Source organism: Bos taurus, chromosome 2 (assembly GCF_002263795.3).
Source record: "Bos taurus isolate L1 Dominette 01449 registration number 42190680 breed Hereford chromosome 2, ARS-UCD2.0, whole genome shotgun sequence".
In the NCBI taxonomy this organism is placed as follows: domain Eukaryota; kingdom Metazoa; phylum Chordata; class Mammalia; order Artiodactyla; family Bovidae; genus Bos; species Bos taurus.
Window position 1 is genome coordinate 117,954,752 of NC_037329.1, and position 15,120 is coordinate 117,969,871.

A 15,120-nucleotide genomic window follows, 5' to 3' on the forward strand; every position below is an offset into this window, starting at 1 on the left:
GGAATTTTCCAGGCAACAATACTGGAGACAGTTGCCATTTCCTACTCCAGGGGATCTTCTCAACTCAGGGATCGAACCTTTATCTCCTGCATTGGCAGGTGGATTCTTTACTGCTGTGTCACCTGGGAAGCCCAAGCTGACAGTAGACTATGTCAATACTATTATTTCACAATATAGTTCTTTAATGTCTCACCAGAATGAACTCTACCACTGCCATCTACCATGTACGACACATTATATGGAGACTTGTGCCAGCCTCTGTGAGGAGAGAAGAATGAGACCTCTACTCTCAAGAAGCCAAAGATCTCATAAAGAAGATGTAAACAACTAGAAAGACCGTAAAAGCCATCAGTGAAAGAAATGCTGCAGAAGGGAGCAGAAGAGTGAAGACTGAAAATCTTCACAGGAGCTACTGAAAGAAAGTTAAGAGTGTATGTAGCTACAGAGATACAAGGTTGGGGAAAGGTACTAATCCAAGTGAAGAGACAATGAAAGCCAGAGCACGAATGAAGCTCCTGGGTGTTTTCAGAGCAGAAGAGGCAGCTCCTCTGACTGCCCGCAGCCAAGACTGCAAAACGGGATTATAAAATACTGGGGCCATAGCAGAAATTATAGCATTTTCACACATTTGCTATTTATAAGGCAACTACAAGCACTGACGTTTTAAGAATTTTTTTTTTAAAGGGAGATTGGGGAAGGCCCCTTCATATGATCTCCATGAACCTGCTCTCTGAGGACACAAAGCAGCTTATATTACAACTCAACAGTGACTTTCAAACAGGTTATCCATACAAACTCACTTTGGGTTTTCAGGGCATCACACATGCTTAACAGTATGAGGACTTGAAGATGAGTTAATATGACCTTAAGACGATAGCACAAGGTCCATCTATTTATTCAGAATTGTAAAGTCAGGGTGGAACTCATTCACTGCTTGTGACAGCCAACAAGCGATTAAAACACACATTAAAAGGCTATAATTTCAAGTCTTGAAGACTTGTTGATAGACACTTCAGCTTATAAATAATAAATAACTCAAAAATCCATGTATGGGTAATAACATTTATAGAAATAAATATATCCTTTCTAAAAAGAAACAGAATAAACTAAAATTATGTGTAAAATTCAGTTCTGTACTTAAATATGCACTGTCTCAAAACATAAGTCCTCAATGAAGCATTTAAATGATCAACTATTTCATGCAAATAATGGATAATTAAATAATGTGAAATGGCTTGCCTTAATTTTTTTTAATATGATTCAACGTAACTTGCAGTCTCTAAAACATGTATCAAGAGATTAAAGAAAACCCCCCAAACCTTGTTAACATAACGGTGATCCAAAATGCTTATCAAAACAAATCAAATAGGACACTACATTAAACCATTACAAAATATTTTCACTTTCAGAATCTTATTTTCACAACTTATTCCTTCAGTAAACGTTAAAAGAATCTTTACTATGGGACAGGCCCTGCGCTTGCTTCTATGGATAAAAGAGCAAAGACTAACTTCAAGAAATTCATAATCTACTAAGGAATACTATTCTATACTCAAATATCTTCAAGCAGAACACCTACATACATTATAAAAGAATGTTCTAGGTAGAACAATGTAAACAAATCAGGCAGTAGTGATCAATGCAGGGATGAACCAGGGGAATAAGGGCTGTGTTCCAATCCATCTTTGTAGCCTGATCTCCTGAATACAGTGCCTAGCACTGATATGGTGGCCATGATCACATTTTTCAGATTAAGCACTTGAAGTTCACAAAGGTTGTATTATTTGTCCAAGGTCACAAACACAGAAAATGCATTACCAGAACTGGAACCCAAGTCTTCTACCTTCAAATCGGATACTCACTTGAACAGTGCTGTTCCTTAATGAAAGATCGGAGCAACAGGCAGCTTTTTAACTCTAGGCGTCTAGAATGACTGTTTAAATCAAGCATAACTCCAAAACTGACTATTAACAGCTTCTCGGCACACTCAAGACAAAATGAGTTTAGTCTAAATAATGGTCTACTCGAGTAGCTTTTTCTTCTGGCCAATCCAGTTTACTGAAACTACAAGAATTATAAAAAAGATCTACAAGTCCTAGGAGAAAAACTATCTAGCAGACTCATTTCAGTCTAGAAAACAACTTCTTTTGCCCATACCCTGAAACTAGCAATAAATTGGGGTAGTACTGATAAGATTTTATTAAAGAACTGCATTTGTGAAAATCCAGGACATTAGCCAAGTCCACTTAAATACAAAAGACTGGCTTGATATCAGTATACAGATCTATTTACCATAAATAACAGCAAGCACCCACTGTGTACAGAGAAATCTAGCAGACTGGGTAGAAAGTGAAGAACAATTTGCTAGGGGTTTATGCCTTTAAGAAATCTATATAGCACAGCTAAACTACACCCAGACACTAAAAAATTAAACACACACACACACACACACACACACACAAATGTAAGCTAACATTACATGTTAAGAGCTAAAAGCACCAAGATTATATAACAACCTACAAATTATATGTTTTATATAATATTCACCAAATTCTTACCCTTCTACCCTATCCAGGCACTCTGATGGCACAGCAGTCAGGAAGATGTGAGACGCTGAGCACTAAACCAGACAGCACCCTGAGAGACTTGTTGAAGCCAAGAAATTTTCCAAGCAGGAAGACTGGCTGCATAGCTGGCATGGCCAGGCTACCATTATCGCTTTGGAGTGGGAAGGAAAATGGGTGTTATTTTCAATCAGGTTTATGAGTACACCTTCAGGCAAAACACAAGGACACTGAGATAATCCTTGCCCTCAGGAAGCCCATAATCCAGTCAAGGAAACAAAAGCAATGCTTGTCAACAAATCTAGCACTATAATCCCCAAATGAAGCATAGATAGATAACAAAGAAATAAAAAGGAAAGATCATGGGGTAGAAATTTTTGAGTAAATACTTGTGAGTTGAGGTGAACCTAAAATGACTCAAAAGAAGGAAAAAAGCATGTCAGGCTGGCAGATCAAGAACCTGAAGATGAAAAGCAACAAGCAGGTTACTTTTTCAATTTGAGTACATCCAATTACCTCAGCAAACATGCAAAAAATAAATGGGCAATTGGTATCAGTTTGTTCGAAAAGATTCCCACCCACATTCCCTTGAAAGAATTAAAAACAAAAACTCCCTCAGATTCTGTAAAAGAAACCAGACCAAGATCCTGAAATACTTTTCCTTAATTGTGGTGGTCGCTTAGCTGCTAAGTCGTGTCCGACTCTTGAGACCCCATGGGATTTTCCAGCCAAGAATACTGGAGTGGGTTGCCATTTCCTTCTCCATCCTTAATTGTAGTCTCTGATATTAGAAAATCAATTTCATAAAAGCCATGAACCAGAACAGCAACAAATTTTTTCCACAATAAAAACACGAAGCAATTGTCTGAACTTTCTCTCAGCAGAATTAACAAGGTATGGTGAACAAGCATATCGCTGCAAAAAAAAGTAACATAACAATTGGGGTCCAAGTTCCACTACCAATTAAGAAGCAATTTCATATTATAAAGTGCTATAACTTCCTATCTCCAACCTACCTTACACTGACAACTTTCCACCACTCCAACTGATGAAAATTTTTTGTAATTACCTCAAAATAGATAATTTTCTAAAGCTAATGACAATTGTCTTACACTTATTTAGCAGTTTGTATTTCTTCTCAGCCATTATATCCACTGGATCTCACAATCAGCCAGTAGGAAAGAGATGGACTATCCATTCCCATTTTACAGATTAAAACAAATGGAGATCAGACAGGGTCAGAGAATAATAACTCAAGGTTACACAGCTACTAAGTGGCAGTGTTATGAATTCGTAGGCCAGCGTGTGTCTTCTTTGCTAGGATGATGACCTCAGACAGGATCAAACAAGCATATCCAGATAAAAATGCACTAATCTCAAAAGTTAGAATGGAAAAGTAAACATTACTTCAAATTTACTTTGCTAGATGAAAGCATTGCTTTTATCCTGACCAAGCATCCTGTTCTTCACTGTAAAAAATAATTTTGTTTAGCACCTTCAGAAATTCTACCAACATGTTCTAACTTTAAGAAAGTAAATGAAAAGTAAAATGCCTGTTTACAGACACAAAACAGTAAATGTCAGCTGAAGCAGACTTAAAAACCACTCAAACTCCTGAAAAACTGGGAATCGAATGGAAGCAGTGATAATCTTAATTGTTGTTCTTGTTTAGTCGCTAAGTACTCTTGTGACCCCATAGACCACCGTAGCCTGCCAGGCTCCTCTGTCCATGGGATTCCCCAGGCAAGAATACCCGAGTGGGTTGCCATTTCTTTCTTCAGGGGATCTTCTCCACCCACGGATTGAACCCAAGTCTCCGGCAATGCAGGCGTAATCTTAATTACGGCACATTCATAGAAAGGGTGATGTGGACAAAGCCCACAACCCTCAGCCATTTTAATGTGCTCTGTCTCAACTTCAAATAAATGAAATAAAAATTCATTTTTTATCCCCAAACAATTTCACAAAGATGATATAAAAGCCACACGAGTTCAGTACTTCTGAGGCTGAACGTAGAGCAGAAGTTTCTAAAACAATTAGAAATGCGCTAGAAATGTGTTTACTCTAAAATCCACACTTAATACTGAGTTCTTTCCATGCTCTCTGTGCTAAAAAAATAAATAAGCCTCAATAAAACCCTCTGCCACGTACTGTTTCTAAACCTCTGATAATTCCACTCCATAACCCTAACTGCTGTCCCCCTTACCCCAACTCGCCAGTAAATGCGACACACACTCAGGATTCATATATAGGCCTCTTGCCTTTTTCTCTAACAACTAGGACCTTTGTTCCGAACGTCGGTTTTTTACCCCACTCAATAGCTCTTTCAAGTTTCTATCCCGTATTTTTTTTGTTTTGTTTTGCTTTTTTGAGAGGAGATTCTGAGCCTCAACTTGCCGGGTCTTTTTAACAAATGAAACGCCAAAAATAGCTAGATACTGGTGAGGAATATAAAGTTCAACAACACACCACAGAAGGGCCTACAAAACCAAGGAAAATCCGGGGATCGGGTGATCTGGCAGGCCAGGCAAGACCGGGGAAGGCCGACGAGGAAGGGAGACAGCAGGGGAGCAGTTAGACGTCCACTCGGAACAGGCCCACTGCGCCACTAAACGCCCACCCCCCCCGCGCCCCATTCCACACACACCAACGTTCCCCCTGACACATTCTGTCCCCCCCAATTACCCGACGAAGCAATTAAACCATACCCACCACCAGTTACCAGGCTTAAGCTAAACCTCCCCACAAAGTTAAAAAACAAACAAAAAAAAACGGCATTATCAAAAACAAACAAATCTGTCTTAAGGGTTCAGAAGCAGCCCCTTCCGTCCTCTCCTCGCCACACGGGGCACCCAATTCCCTCTCGTTCCCTTGTCCCCCCGCAGGAGTTCAAATGTCTAAGCTACCCCTCGACCTCCCGCCACGATTTGCCTGTGTGTTTAAATCTTTCTTTTTTTCCCCTTCTCCATCAAATGAAAAGATTTCGTTTATTTTTGAGGATGGGACCGACACGGAGAAAGGACAGGATGGGGGACGCTATCACCTCCGTTATTTGCACTCCCCTCTAACTTGTTCCACAACTGGAAACCCACTCACTGTGGAGGAGGATGGAGAGAGGGTGAACTGAACGGACAGACGTTATAATAGGTTTTATGTAATCCACATATAAATAAATTAATCGCCTGACTCGCTCTGAATACTAATACGACAGGAGTGACAACCGGTCCACCTCCCTCCTCACAGGTCCTAACCCCACCCCCACCCCCAATTTCCACGCCGATCAATGGAGGAGGATGCTCCGCTCCTCTCAGCCAAGTTTCCCGGCCTGTTTCACGCCGCCCCCCTCCCCGCGCCCTCCCCGCGTCCTCTCTCGGCGTCCCCCCTCCGTCAAGCCTCAACTTCCCACAGGCAGAGAAAACAACTGCCCAGCGCAGACCCCTCGTCTGCAGCCTCGGCCGCCCTCAACCGTCTCCCCCCACCGGCGGCAAGAAACCTCTTACTGCGGTCTAAAAGTCACTCCGGCCGCTCCCTCCTCTGACCCTCGCTTCCCACAACTGTTGTCACTCGAGCTGCTCCCTAGTTTCCATTTCCGGGCCGTTCCCTGGCCCCGGAGCCTCCCCTCTCCCAGTTTCCGGGCCCCCCATCCCATTTCCGGGGAACCCTGGCCGTCTTTCACACCCCCCCACCTGCACTTCCGGCCCCCCACTTTCTGTCTTCCTAGACGCCCTCCAAGCTCCAAAGCCCACTTCCGGCCCCCCCCCACACACACGACACCCGCCGGGTTCCCCCAGACCCCGCACGCCTTTACCCCCCGGGTTCCGTGAAGGAGCCCTCCTCATGGTTGGCGCGGGGGGGGGGGGGCACCCAGAGCCCCGCCCCCCTCACCCCCCACCCCCGGCTCCCGCCCAGCCCCAGGTCCCCTCCAGCCGCGGTCTCTCTCCCTCGAGCGCCTAACCCGTCAACCCCTGTCCCGGTCCTTCCGCGGACCCGCCGACGCCGCCGCTGCCGCCGGGAATAGGCCGAGCGTGGGGGGCGGGAGGGGGGCCCGAATCGCGGCGATGACACAACCGGGCTTCCTGGGACTTTCTGTTCCAGCTCCTCCCCGCCGCCACCACCACCAACCACCACCAACCACCACCACCACCCCCCCACATTCAACCCCTCAACGCAGCCCCCTCCCCCCCACCCAGGCCTGGCCCCGCCGCCGCTCGGAACTGCGCCCCAATTACCTAGTTGGGCCCCAAAGTCTCCGGTCCGGACTCGGTGGCGCGGCAGTAACTTCCTCCTCGCTCCCCCCACCCCCCCCAAGCGGCGGCGGCGGCGGCTCCTCGGGTCCCTTCAATTATCAGCTGAGCCGCAGCACCGCTCCCGGCGTGCGCCTCCGCCCGCGCCGCCTTCTTCCCTCCCCGCCCGTTCCAACACCCTCCGGGAACTACTTTGCCCGCCGCGGCTCGGGCTGACGGTGCTCGTCCGCGGGACAGGCCCCCCGCTGCCTACTCGCGGCTCCTCACATAGCCCCTCCCCTCCCCTCCCCTCCCCTCCCACCCCGCCCCCCTCGCCGCCTCGCCACTGCCGGGCTCGACTTCCCCCAGCGGCCTGCGACCTCCTCCCGATCCCTTCGAGGGACCAGGAAGGGGAATGTGAGACTTCGCTTGGTATCCCTCCGCCGGGGTCACCGCCCCCCCCACCCCGCCTTCCCCACTCCCCCTCTGTGGTAACAGGAACTAATTCCCCTCCAGGTCACACGGGACCTCAAGGTGGATATTTCACGGCGCAAGAGTTCCTGCTAACCCTTGGATGAAGGGGATAATCATCCCCAAAGCTAGAAACACCCCGCCAGCTCGAAAGTAGGGTTCGGTTTTTTTAAACCACGGCTGTGGCCCCCGTGACCCCAGGCAGGCCCCGCCCCTTCCTGGTTGTCTTAGCGACGGCGGTGGCGTCCCAAGATGGCGTCGTGGCTGCCGGAGACTCTGTTCGAAATTGTAGGACAAGGCCCAGCGCCGAGCAAAGACTATTACCAGTTATTGGTCACCCGGTTCCAGGCAAGTGCGAGCCGCGGTTTCCCTTCCTACCAACTTTCCGCCAGCCCCGGCGGAGCCGGAAGGCGAGCCACGCTAGGCCCGAGAGCGACCGGTCGTTAGCCGGAAGCGCCGGGTCCCAGCTCCGAGCCGGGAGATTTCCCCTCGTCACCTCGGCCTCCCGTGCGGGCCTGGTGGCCCGCGTCGTCCCTTGCCCCCAACCCCCAGCCCCGCTCGTACCCGGCAAGCTTGGCCTCCTCACAACGCCTCCCGCTCCTTTCCCGCCACTCGGCGTTCCTACCCGTCGAGTTCCCTCCGCGCGAAAAAAAAAACAGTCGTCCGCGGCTTGCGTGCAGCCTCTCTGTCAGCGTGGGAAGGAGGGAAAGAAAAGACTCAGCCAAGTGTCCCGAGGAGGAGCCGGCCAGGGAGGGGAGAAAGGGAGGATTTCTTTTCCAGGGTAGGGTTTAATTACGGGAGATTTTGTACATCTTATCGCGGGCTTTTACGTATATACCAAGGCCAAGGCCACATCAAAAAAAACTTCCTTGTTTCTGGGAGGAATTGAGCGTTGGAAGCTTTCCCCTTACCTTTTTGGAGCCCCTTCTATCCCATTGGAAAGAGCGGGGCGGGGGTTGGTAAAAAATGTTTCAGCTGCTCTGCGCGTCAGCCCCACCCATAAATGACATCTGCTCTACAACAATAAGACCGCGGATTATGTTATCGCTCGAGTAACCATCGGCCTATTTTTCTGACTACTTGAGCTGTTTAAGGTGGGCTTTTATGAATGATTTATTGTGCCCACGAAACTTAGAAGTTCAACTGGGTCTCCACTCGGAACTCGTTTCTGATTTTCTCGCCGAGTTTACTTAACATCTGTCACCGAGATATTCGTGCACCTTGCACTTTTCCTAGATGGTATTTCTGTAAAATGAAATTTAGAATTCTGTATAGCGTACTTATTTTGGTGCATGTATTGACGGTTTCATCAGTTTTTCCAAGAGCACTTCAATAAACTGACTTTTGTAGCTTCAAGAGCATCTTTTAAAAAAGGAATAATGTGTATTTTTTGTATCTAAGATTTCTAAATATTACATGCGTAATGTCAATATTACAAACGTGATAGCTTGTCGAACTTAAATTTTTCGTTAAACACTTCATAAGAAATGTTTGCACATTGAACTGGGATTTCCTAAAGGCTGAAATTTACTTGTTTTGTGCATTTATTTTAGGATTGACTATTTTCCATTTGCTTTAAAATGTATGAACCTAACAGTTCTTCACATTTAGCATGAATGATTGAACAGTATCATATGTATTCTGACTTCATTTCCTATTTTATCTACTTCAAGTAAGATAGAATGTTCTGATTTTCATTTTGCAGTCATTTCCGTAACTTGTCTTTAAAACTTGTTTTTGAATATTTCTTTTCCTGTTATACTCAGTGTTGTAAGCCTCAACAGACTAAATACTGTTTACCTTTTTTTTTTTTTTTTTTTTTAGGAAATTACCATAGGAGTCCTCATGGTATTACTTTTCCCCAAGAATGGTTCTGTTGTTGGTGTTCTTCACACTTTACTCCCTGGTCTAACTTGGGCACATGCCTTCCTCCAACTTCTCTCGTGAAATTTTTCTTGGCCCACCCCCCAGTATTATTCTTTTTTTTTCTTTCTTTCTTTCTTTTTCTTTTTATTTTTTTAACACATCAAAAACTCTTGTCTGTTTCAGGCCCTATATTTTTTCTGTCTGTTGCTTGTGTATTAAATTCTTTTCAAGTTCTGATCCCTTTATTTTTTTAAAGCAGACTGAGTATATTCAAGTTCTGCCAGTGAGAATTAATCTCAAATCTGATTAATTCACTCTCTTGTTAAAACTTGTTAAAAATAGTAAACCCCAAAAATAGTCTTTTCAGTCAAATGTCTTGAGAATATGTTATTTTCTAACCACATATAATTTTTCTAAGTCTCAATCCAGGAAACTAAACATCCAGTGAGAGATGATCTGACATAAATAAGTACTAAAAGACTAGAATTACAATGTGTTTTGTAAAATGGACTTTTTTCTGGAGTAACTTTTTAAAATTGATTCCTGTGCATTTCTTCTCTCACTTTCTTTCTGCCTTTGTTCCCCAAAATGATGTATATTATCCAAAATATGCTCCAGATTTAGATGGATACTTCTTTTTCTGTGATTCCCTTTTTTATTCTTTTTCATTGCTTTTATTTTTGTTTGCTTTAAATCCAAATAGCTGCGCATTTGACATGGATTTAAAGACAGATAGATCTCTCATTAGAGCATCATACCATTGTCATAGTCCAAAATATATAAATATTATACATTAGTATTTCCTTTGTCTTCTTGCTTATACAGTGACATCAAGTACATGCTTGTAGAGACATTCCCAGTTAACAGCTTGATGCCATGATTTTTTTTTTTTCTTTCAAAAAAGGAACTTAGAGAATATAGCTTGAGGTTAATATAGCTTAATTCTCAAATCTGATCTTTTTAGTGATGATCCAAAGGCATAGAAAAATCAGTGTCCTGCTATCTAAATCCAAGATTTACCCAAGTATTCCTACTCTAGTTTTAGTAATATATATTATATCGGGTTCTAATCCTTTGAAAACTAGCAGATTTATAGTTAGGGCCAGAAGGAATCTTGAATATAGTTCAGACCAGGGATATTTCACCTAGTTTCTAAGAAAGTCTTATGTTGTGTTTCTGAATGAAGATCCTTCCTTTATTTTAAATCAGTAACTTGTAATTTATTGTGGGGATGCAAAATATAAGAGGATTCCTGCCTTCAAAGAGTTTATCATTTCCTTCAACAAAAATTGAGCACCTTTTATATGCCAGGTACCTTTTTTGATTCAGAGAATCATCAGTGAACCAAAAAAAGTCCCTCTTCTCCTGAAGCGTATAGTCTAGTGGAAAGAATATAGGTAAGTGACTTGTTTTCTATAAACACTCTAATGCTTTAACTTTTGTTTTAAGTACAAAGGAGATTCTTGAGGAATTGCCAAGTTAATGAATAGCTCAAACATTTTAAAATCAATGAGTCCAGAGGAAGCAAAAATCACTTTAGACTATGAGGTGCAGGAGAGCACTATGACAAGTTTTTTGTCTTGAAATTCTATCTTATTTGTTCCCTTGAAATAGAAGTGTTGCTTCAGGTGGTCAGAACTAGTGACTTGGATTTAATGTGACAAATACTGGAAAACTGCTAGAAACACTAACCATGTGCTAAGTAGGTAAGAGTTGGCAGATATGGCCTGTTGCTCCTAAAAACACAGGTGGTTGCCCGAAGAGCACAAGTATATTATAGTCACTCCAGCAGATGAAAGAAGGCTGAAGAATTATAAAATAGATTAGTCTTATTTTATCTATCTCATTAAATCTGAGAACTCCCAAAAAGATACCTGAAGCTAATGTCATCTGGAAAAAAAAAAATCTGAAAACTTACTCCCCCAAAGTGGCAAATATTTTTGACATGCTTTAGAGCTATAGCACTGATAAACTGAGAACTCCTGAGGTCCCATGCCAGTCTGTGATAGGAAGCTGTCATTTTAGTGACTTCTGAAAAAGGAATTAAAACTAGACTTGGTGGCAGTTGTTTGAAAGAGACTTCACAACAAAGAATTGTGCTGCTGACGCTTCAATCCACTGACCAATTTGAGAGATTTAAAATTTAGTACAGTCTAATAAAACTGTCAATCCAAACACCCTTTGACCAGGCATATCCATATCTAGGATTTTATATCCAAAAATGTGTTCACATGTGTACAAGGATATGTGAGCAAGGATACCCACCAGTGCTCGCTTCAGCAGCATATATACTATAATTGGAAGAATACAGAGATTAGCATGGCCCCTGCACAAGGATGACACGCAAATTCATGAAGCGTTCCGTTTTGTTTTTTTTTTTTTTGACAGAAAGCAATAAAATTTTGTAAAGCAATTATCCTTCAATAAAAAATAAATCACACCCCCCCCAAAAAAAAAAAAAACAAAGAATGTACACCAAAGTAAATACTTGTAAAAATATCTTTCCATAAACTACTATGCAATCTTGGGCCTTCCCAGACGGTCCAGTGGTTAAGACTCCACCCTTCTACTCAAGGGGCAGGGGTTCAATCCTTGGTCTGGGAACTAAGATCCCATATGGCACAAGGCACCCGCAAAACTAAAAAGATGAAAAATATTATGCAGTCTTTTGAAAAAGATGTGCTAAATCTCTTATTTTTTCAGTTGACCAAATAAAATCTTAAGCAAGGAAAGCAGGGTTAAACATCGTACGATCCCATTTTTAAAAAGAGCACCAATAGTTTTTATTTTGTTTTGAGTAAGTGCTAGAGGGAAAAGCTAGAGAGATTCTCTCTCATGGATAGAATTATGGGTTGCTTTTGCTTTCTCCATTACATATTTCTGACAGATCTGCAGTTTTCCTACAGAAATATTTTTATAATCAGAGAAAAACAATAAAGGTTCAAAATGAAGACACAAAGAACCCTTACTCTGAGAAGTTGCCCTCTTCCGTGTATCGTCTTCCTCCTGTTTCACCAGTGCTGCCTTTGAGCCACCTCCCACAGTAAACCATGGGCCACATCAACAACTCTGTCACCAAGATCCTGCTGTGTTGTACTTGGGGTGGGGCTTCACACAGTGCAGAAGTAATGTTTATTCCAGAAATTCAGAGGAGGTGCAAGTTGGGTTAATGGTTGCTTGTAAAATTTTAAGGAGATCTAACTGAAACTCCTGGTCTTAGGTTTTTGCTTTCAGGGTAAGCAATAATTACTTTTGAAAAACTAAGGGACAGCCCACCCATGTCTTGTTGGGTGTGTGATTGTACTAACGAGCTATAAAGAGACGTGGAGGGAATTCCCTCTCGGTCCACTGGTTAGGACTCGGTGCTTTCACTGCTGTGTCTGGATTCCATCCCTGGTCAGAGAAGTAACCTGACCAACTAAACTAACCTTCGATGCCCTGGCTGCGAGCATCGAAGCCTAAAAAAAAAAACGAGAGAGAGATGTGGAGAATAAGGCAAAGATGGTTTACTGAAGAGATTTATTTGCCCTCCAGTAAAGCTTAAAGAGGGCTTCCCTGGTAGCTCAGACTGTAAAGAATCTGCCTGTAATGTGGGAGACCCGAGTTCGATCCCTGGATTGGGAAGCTCTCCTGGAGAAGGGAATGGCAACCCACTCCAGTATTCCTGCCTGGAGAATCCCATGGACAGAGGAGCCTGCTGGGCTCCAGTCCGTGGAGTCCACAAAGAGTCGGACATAACTGAGTTATTCACACTTTAAAGCTTAAAGAACGAAATTTCATAAGTAAATTGAAATCATATCAAATAGACATCCAGATTACACATTTTTGGGAACTTGAATGGGATGCACTCAGCTTGATATTATGTTGGTATTTTCCCAGGGGACTCAGGCACCCCTAAATCATGCTCTGCTATAGCCATGCCCCCTCCACATAAGAGTCACATGAGTGGAGAAGATAAAGCAGAAGCAAGTAAACTTACCCCTTCCTTGGCCTTAGTGGAACTTGCCACTGATAGAACTTCACAGCCATGGTGCCTCCTCTACCCAGTGCCCACCAGCCACCACCAAAACGTTTCTACACAGAAAGAGCTGCTGCTCCTTTTCAAGTCCAAAGTACAGCGGAGTGCTTGCATTCACATGTTTTCCTCCCCTCAATTGCTGAAGACCAGACTCACACTGCTCTTCTTCAGGTACCTGTCAAAGGCCCTCTTCCTCTGCCTGCAAAGATGAACTTTTCCCTTCTCCGCTGCCTTTTAGGACTTTCCACCCATCCCTGCACAGGGCCCTCATCCAGGAATGTTTGGGTTTTCCCTCCCACTCCTCCTGACAGTAGCACCTGAGGTGAACATACCCTTCCCTGCCCTGCAGGTTCAGCCAGGTGTTCGTACCTCCCACATGATGCCTCTTCTCTTCCTCATATCTGAAACACCAGAGAAATGATCCCCAGCCCAGGACACTTCAGAATGGGCCCCACTCGAGTCGTGAAATTACTTTTAATCAGAAATGTAAATTCCTTTTAATTTTTTTAAGTGGCCTATGGCACTTGTCAGAGGAGAGGGATAATATAATACCAACAAGGTGGTTAGAGTTTTTAAAATAACAATATTCAGTACTTTTATAACCTAGTCTTCAAATGGGCTCCTAAATCCTCACTTCAAAATTACACAAGAACTAGCCGGAGCTTCAGGATCGGCTTCTCCCAGGTAAATCGTTCATTCAGCATCTCTGAGTGCCTCCTCAACCTGGGCAGTTAATTTGGTCTCACCCTCCATTGACCAGGTTTGTCTCCTAATTATATGGGGCAGTAGAGCACTTAATTGGGAGTCACTGAGTCATGGATCCTTTTATTCCTTCTGGTAGTCTGCAAGCCCTCGACCTGGGGCATGACACTTAATTTGTCTCGGCCCCAGTTGCCTCATCAACATAATAAGGTTACTAGTCTAAGAGATCAGTAAGGTTTATTCCATCTCTGAAATGCTGTTCCGTGTGAAAGTAGTGTTTGACCCTAGGAAAAAAGCACTAAAAAAAAAGTTTTTTTTCTTTAAATTAAGCGTGCTTTGCAGATCTTGTATTAGTGGCTTTATGACCTGTTGTAAGTTTCACCTGCCTGAGGTTTCATGTCTTTATCTGTAGAAACGAGCAGTTCATCCCTGGGCTGCTTCACACATCATGGTGAGAACCAAAAAATGTCAAAAGCACTCCGGGCCAGGGTTTCTCAAAGAGAGGTCATGATCAAATAAGACTGGAAAATCCTGGGTTCAGCACAAATCTATTTGCTTTTCTTCTCCAGAATTTCTCAGAGGCTTTCAAATCCTGCTGTGCAACAGGATTTCTCCGAGAGGAAACAGCAGGGCGAGCTTTTCCTACAAGCACGTGACTCCCGAACCCCTTTTCCTCTGAGCGTCGCAGGATCTGAGGTTCTGTGGTTGCTCTTTGGAAAATGCCCAGTGGTAGGCCTGCTGTACAACACCAAAGACTGAAGAAATGTCTGTTGGGCATTTGTGTCGCCTTACCTTCTTCCAGCGCCAAGCCAACCTTCACTTTTCCGTGAAAACGATTGTTGTAACTGGTTAGTCATCTCAGGACTGTGTTACTTTATTTATTCTTCCCATCATCTTATGTTTCCACAGAAATAGCTACTGATGTCTTGATTGGGGTTGTAATGCCTGCGTAGGTTCCATTTGTGCTGAACAAACATCTTTGCAATGCCAAATTTTCAATCTGAAAACATAGTATTTCCTTCCTTTTAGAATTTTTTAGATATACTGAAGTTTGCTCAAAGATTTCTTACAGTGTAGAAATGTTACATATATCTTGTTAACATTCTAGGTGTTTGACTTTTTTTGAGTTAAACTCCTTTTTACAATTGGATTTTCTGTTGTTTTTTGCTCCTAGTAAATTTCCTGTCATCTAGTAACCTTGCTAACTCACTTACTAATTCTGGTAATTTGTGATTCTTTTTTTTTCCAGTTTTATTGAGATATATTTGACATACAG

The 15,120-nt window shown here is 43.3% G+C and overlaps 3 protein-coding genes, 1 long non-coding RNA gene and 1 other non-coding gene across 32 annotated transcripts in view; 4 read left to right on the top strand and 1 right to left on the bottom strand.

The window, feature by feature from the left end:
* TRIP12 (thyroid hormone receptor interactor 12) overlaps positions 1-8,255 on the bottom strand; it is a 155,076-nt gene extending 146,821 nt beyond the window's left edge. For 16 of the 26 annotated variants that reach the window (XM_025001328.2, XM_025001329.2, XM_025001310.2 and 13 more), the window contains exon 1: positions 6,794-7,001. The gene's annotated coding sequence lies outside the window, so the exon portion shown is untranslated. Of the gene's footprint in view, positions 1-2,558; positions 4,997-6,064; positions 6,206-6,519; positions 6,604-6,793; positions 7,002-7,822; positions 7,998-8,169 lie in introns of those variants that run through there. The other 10 variants (XM_059893303.1, XM_059893246.1, XM_015459483.3 and 7 more) reach the window with 8 other exon arrangements.
* On the top strand, positions 5,848-7,606 carry LOC132342862 (uncharacterized). Its single transcript, XM_059877572.1, has 3 exons — positions 5,848-6,048; positions 6,583-7,204; positions 7,304-7,606. Exons 1-3 carry the CDS (start codon positions 5,848-5,850, stop codon positions 7,363-7,365), a joined length of 885 nt encoding a protein of 294 aa, XP_059733555.1. The 3' UTR covers positions 7,366-7,606.
* FBXO36 (F-box protein 36) overlaps positions 7,488-15,120 on the top strand; it is a 119,803-nt gene continuing 112,170 nt past the window's right edge. For 2 of the 3 annotated variants that reach the window (XR_009491173.1, XM_010802456.4), the window contains exon 1: positions 7,488-7,606. Coding sequence is in view for 2 of the 3 variants with exons in the window: in XM_010802456.4 (XP_010800758.1) it covers positions 7,511-7,606 (96 nt within the window). In the remaining variant the exon portion in view is untranslated. 3 annotated transcript variants of the gene reach the window in all.
* Positions 8,531-15,120, top strand: part of LOC132343306 (uncharacterized) — a 47,841-nt gene continuing 41,251 nt past the window's right edge. Inside the window, exon 1 of the long non-coding RNA XR_009492056.1 lies at positions 8,531-14,692. This is a non-coding gene — a long non-coding RNA (uncharacterized lncRNA). The remainder of the gene's footprint in view (positions 14,693-15,120) is intronic.
* On the top strand, positions 11,392-11,495 carry LOC112443734 (U6 spliceosomal RNA). The gene has a single exon (XR_003032147.1). It is a non-coding gene; the product is annotated as a U6 spliceosomal RNA (small nuclear RNA).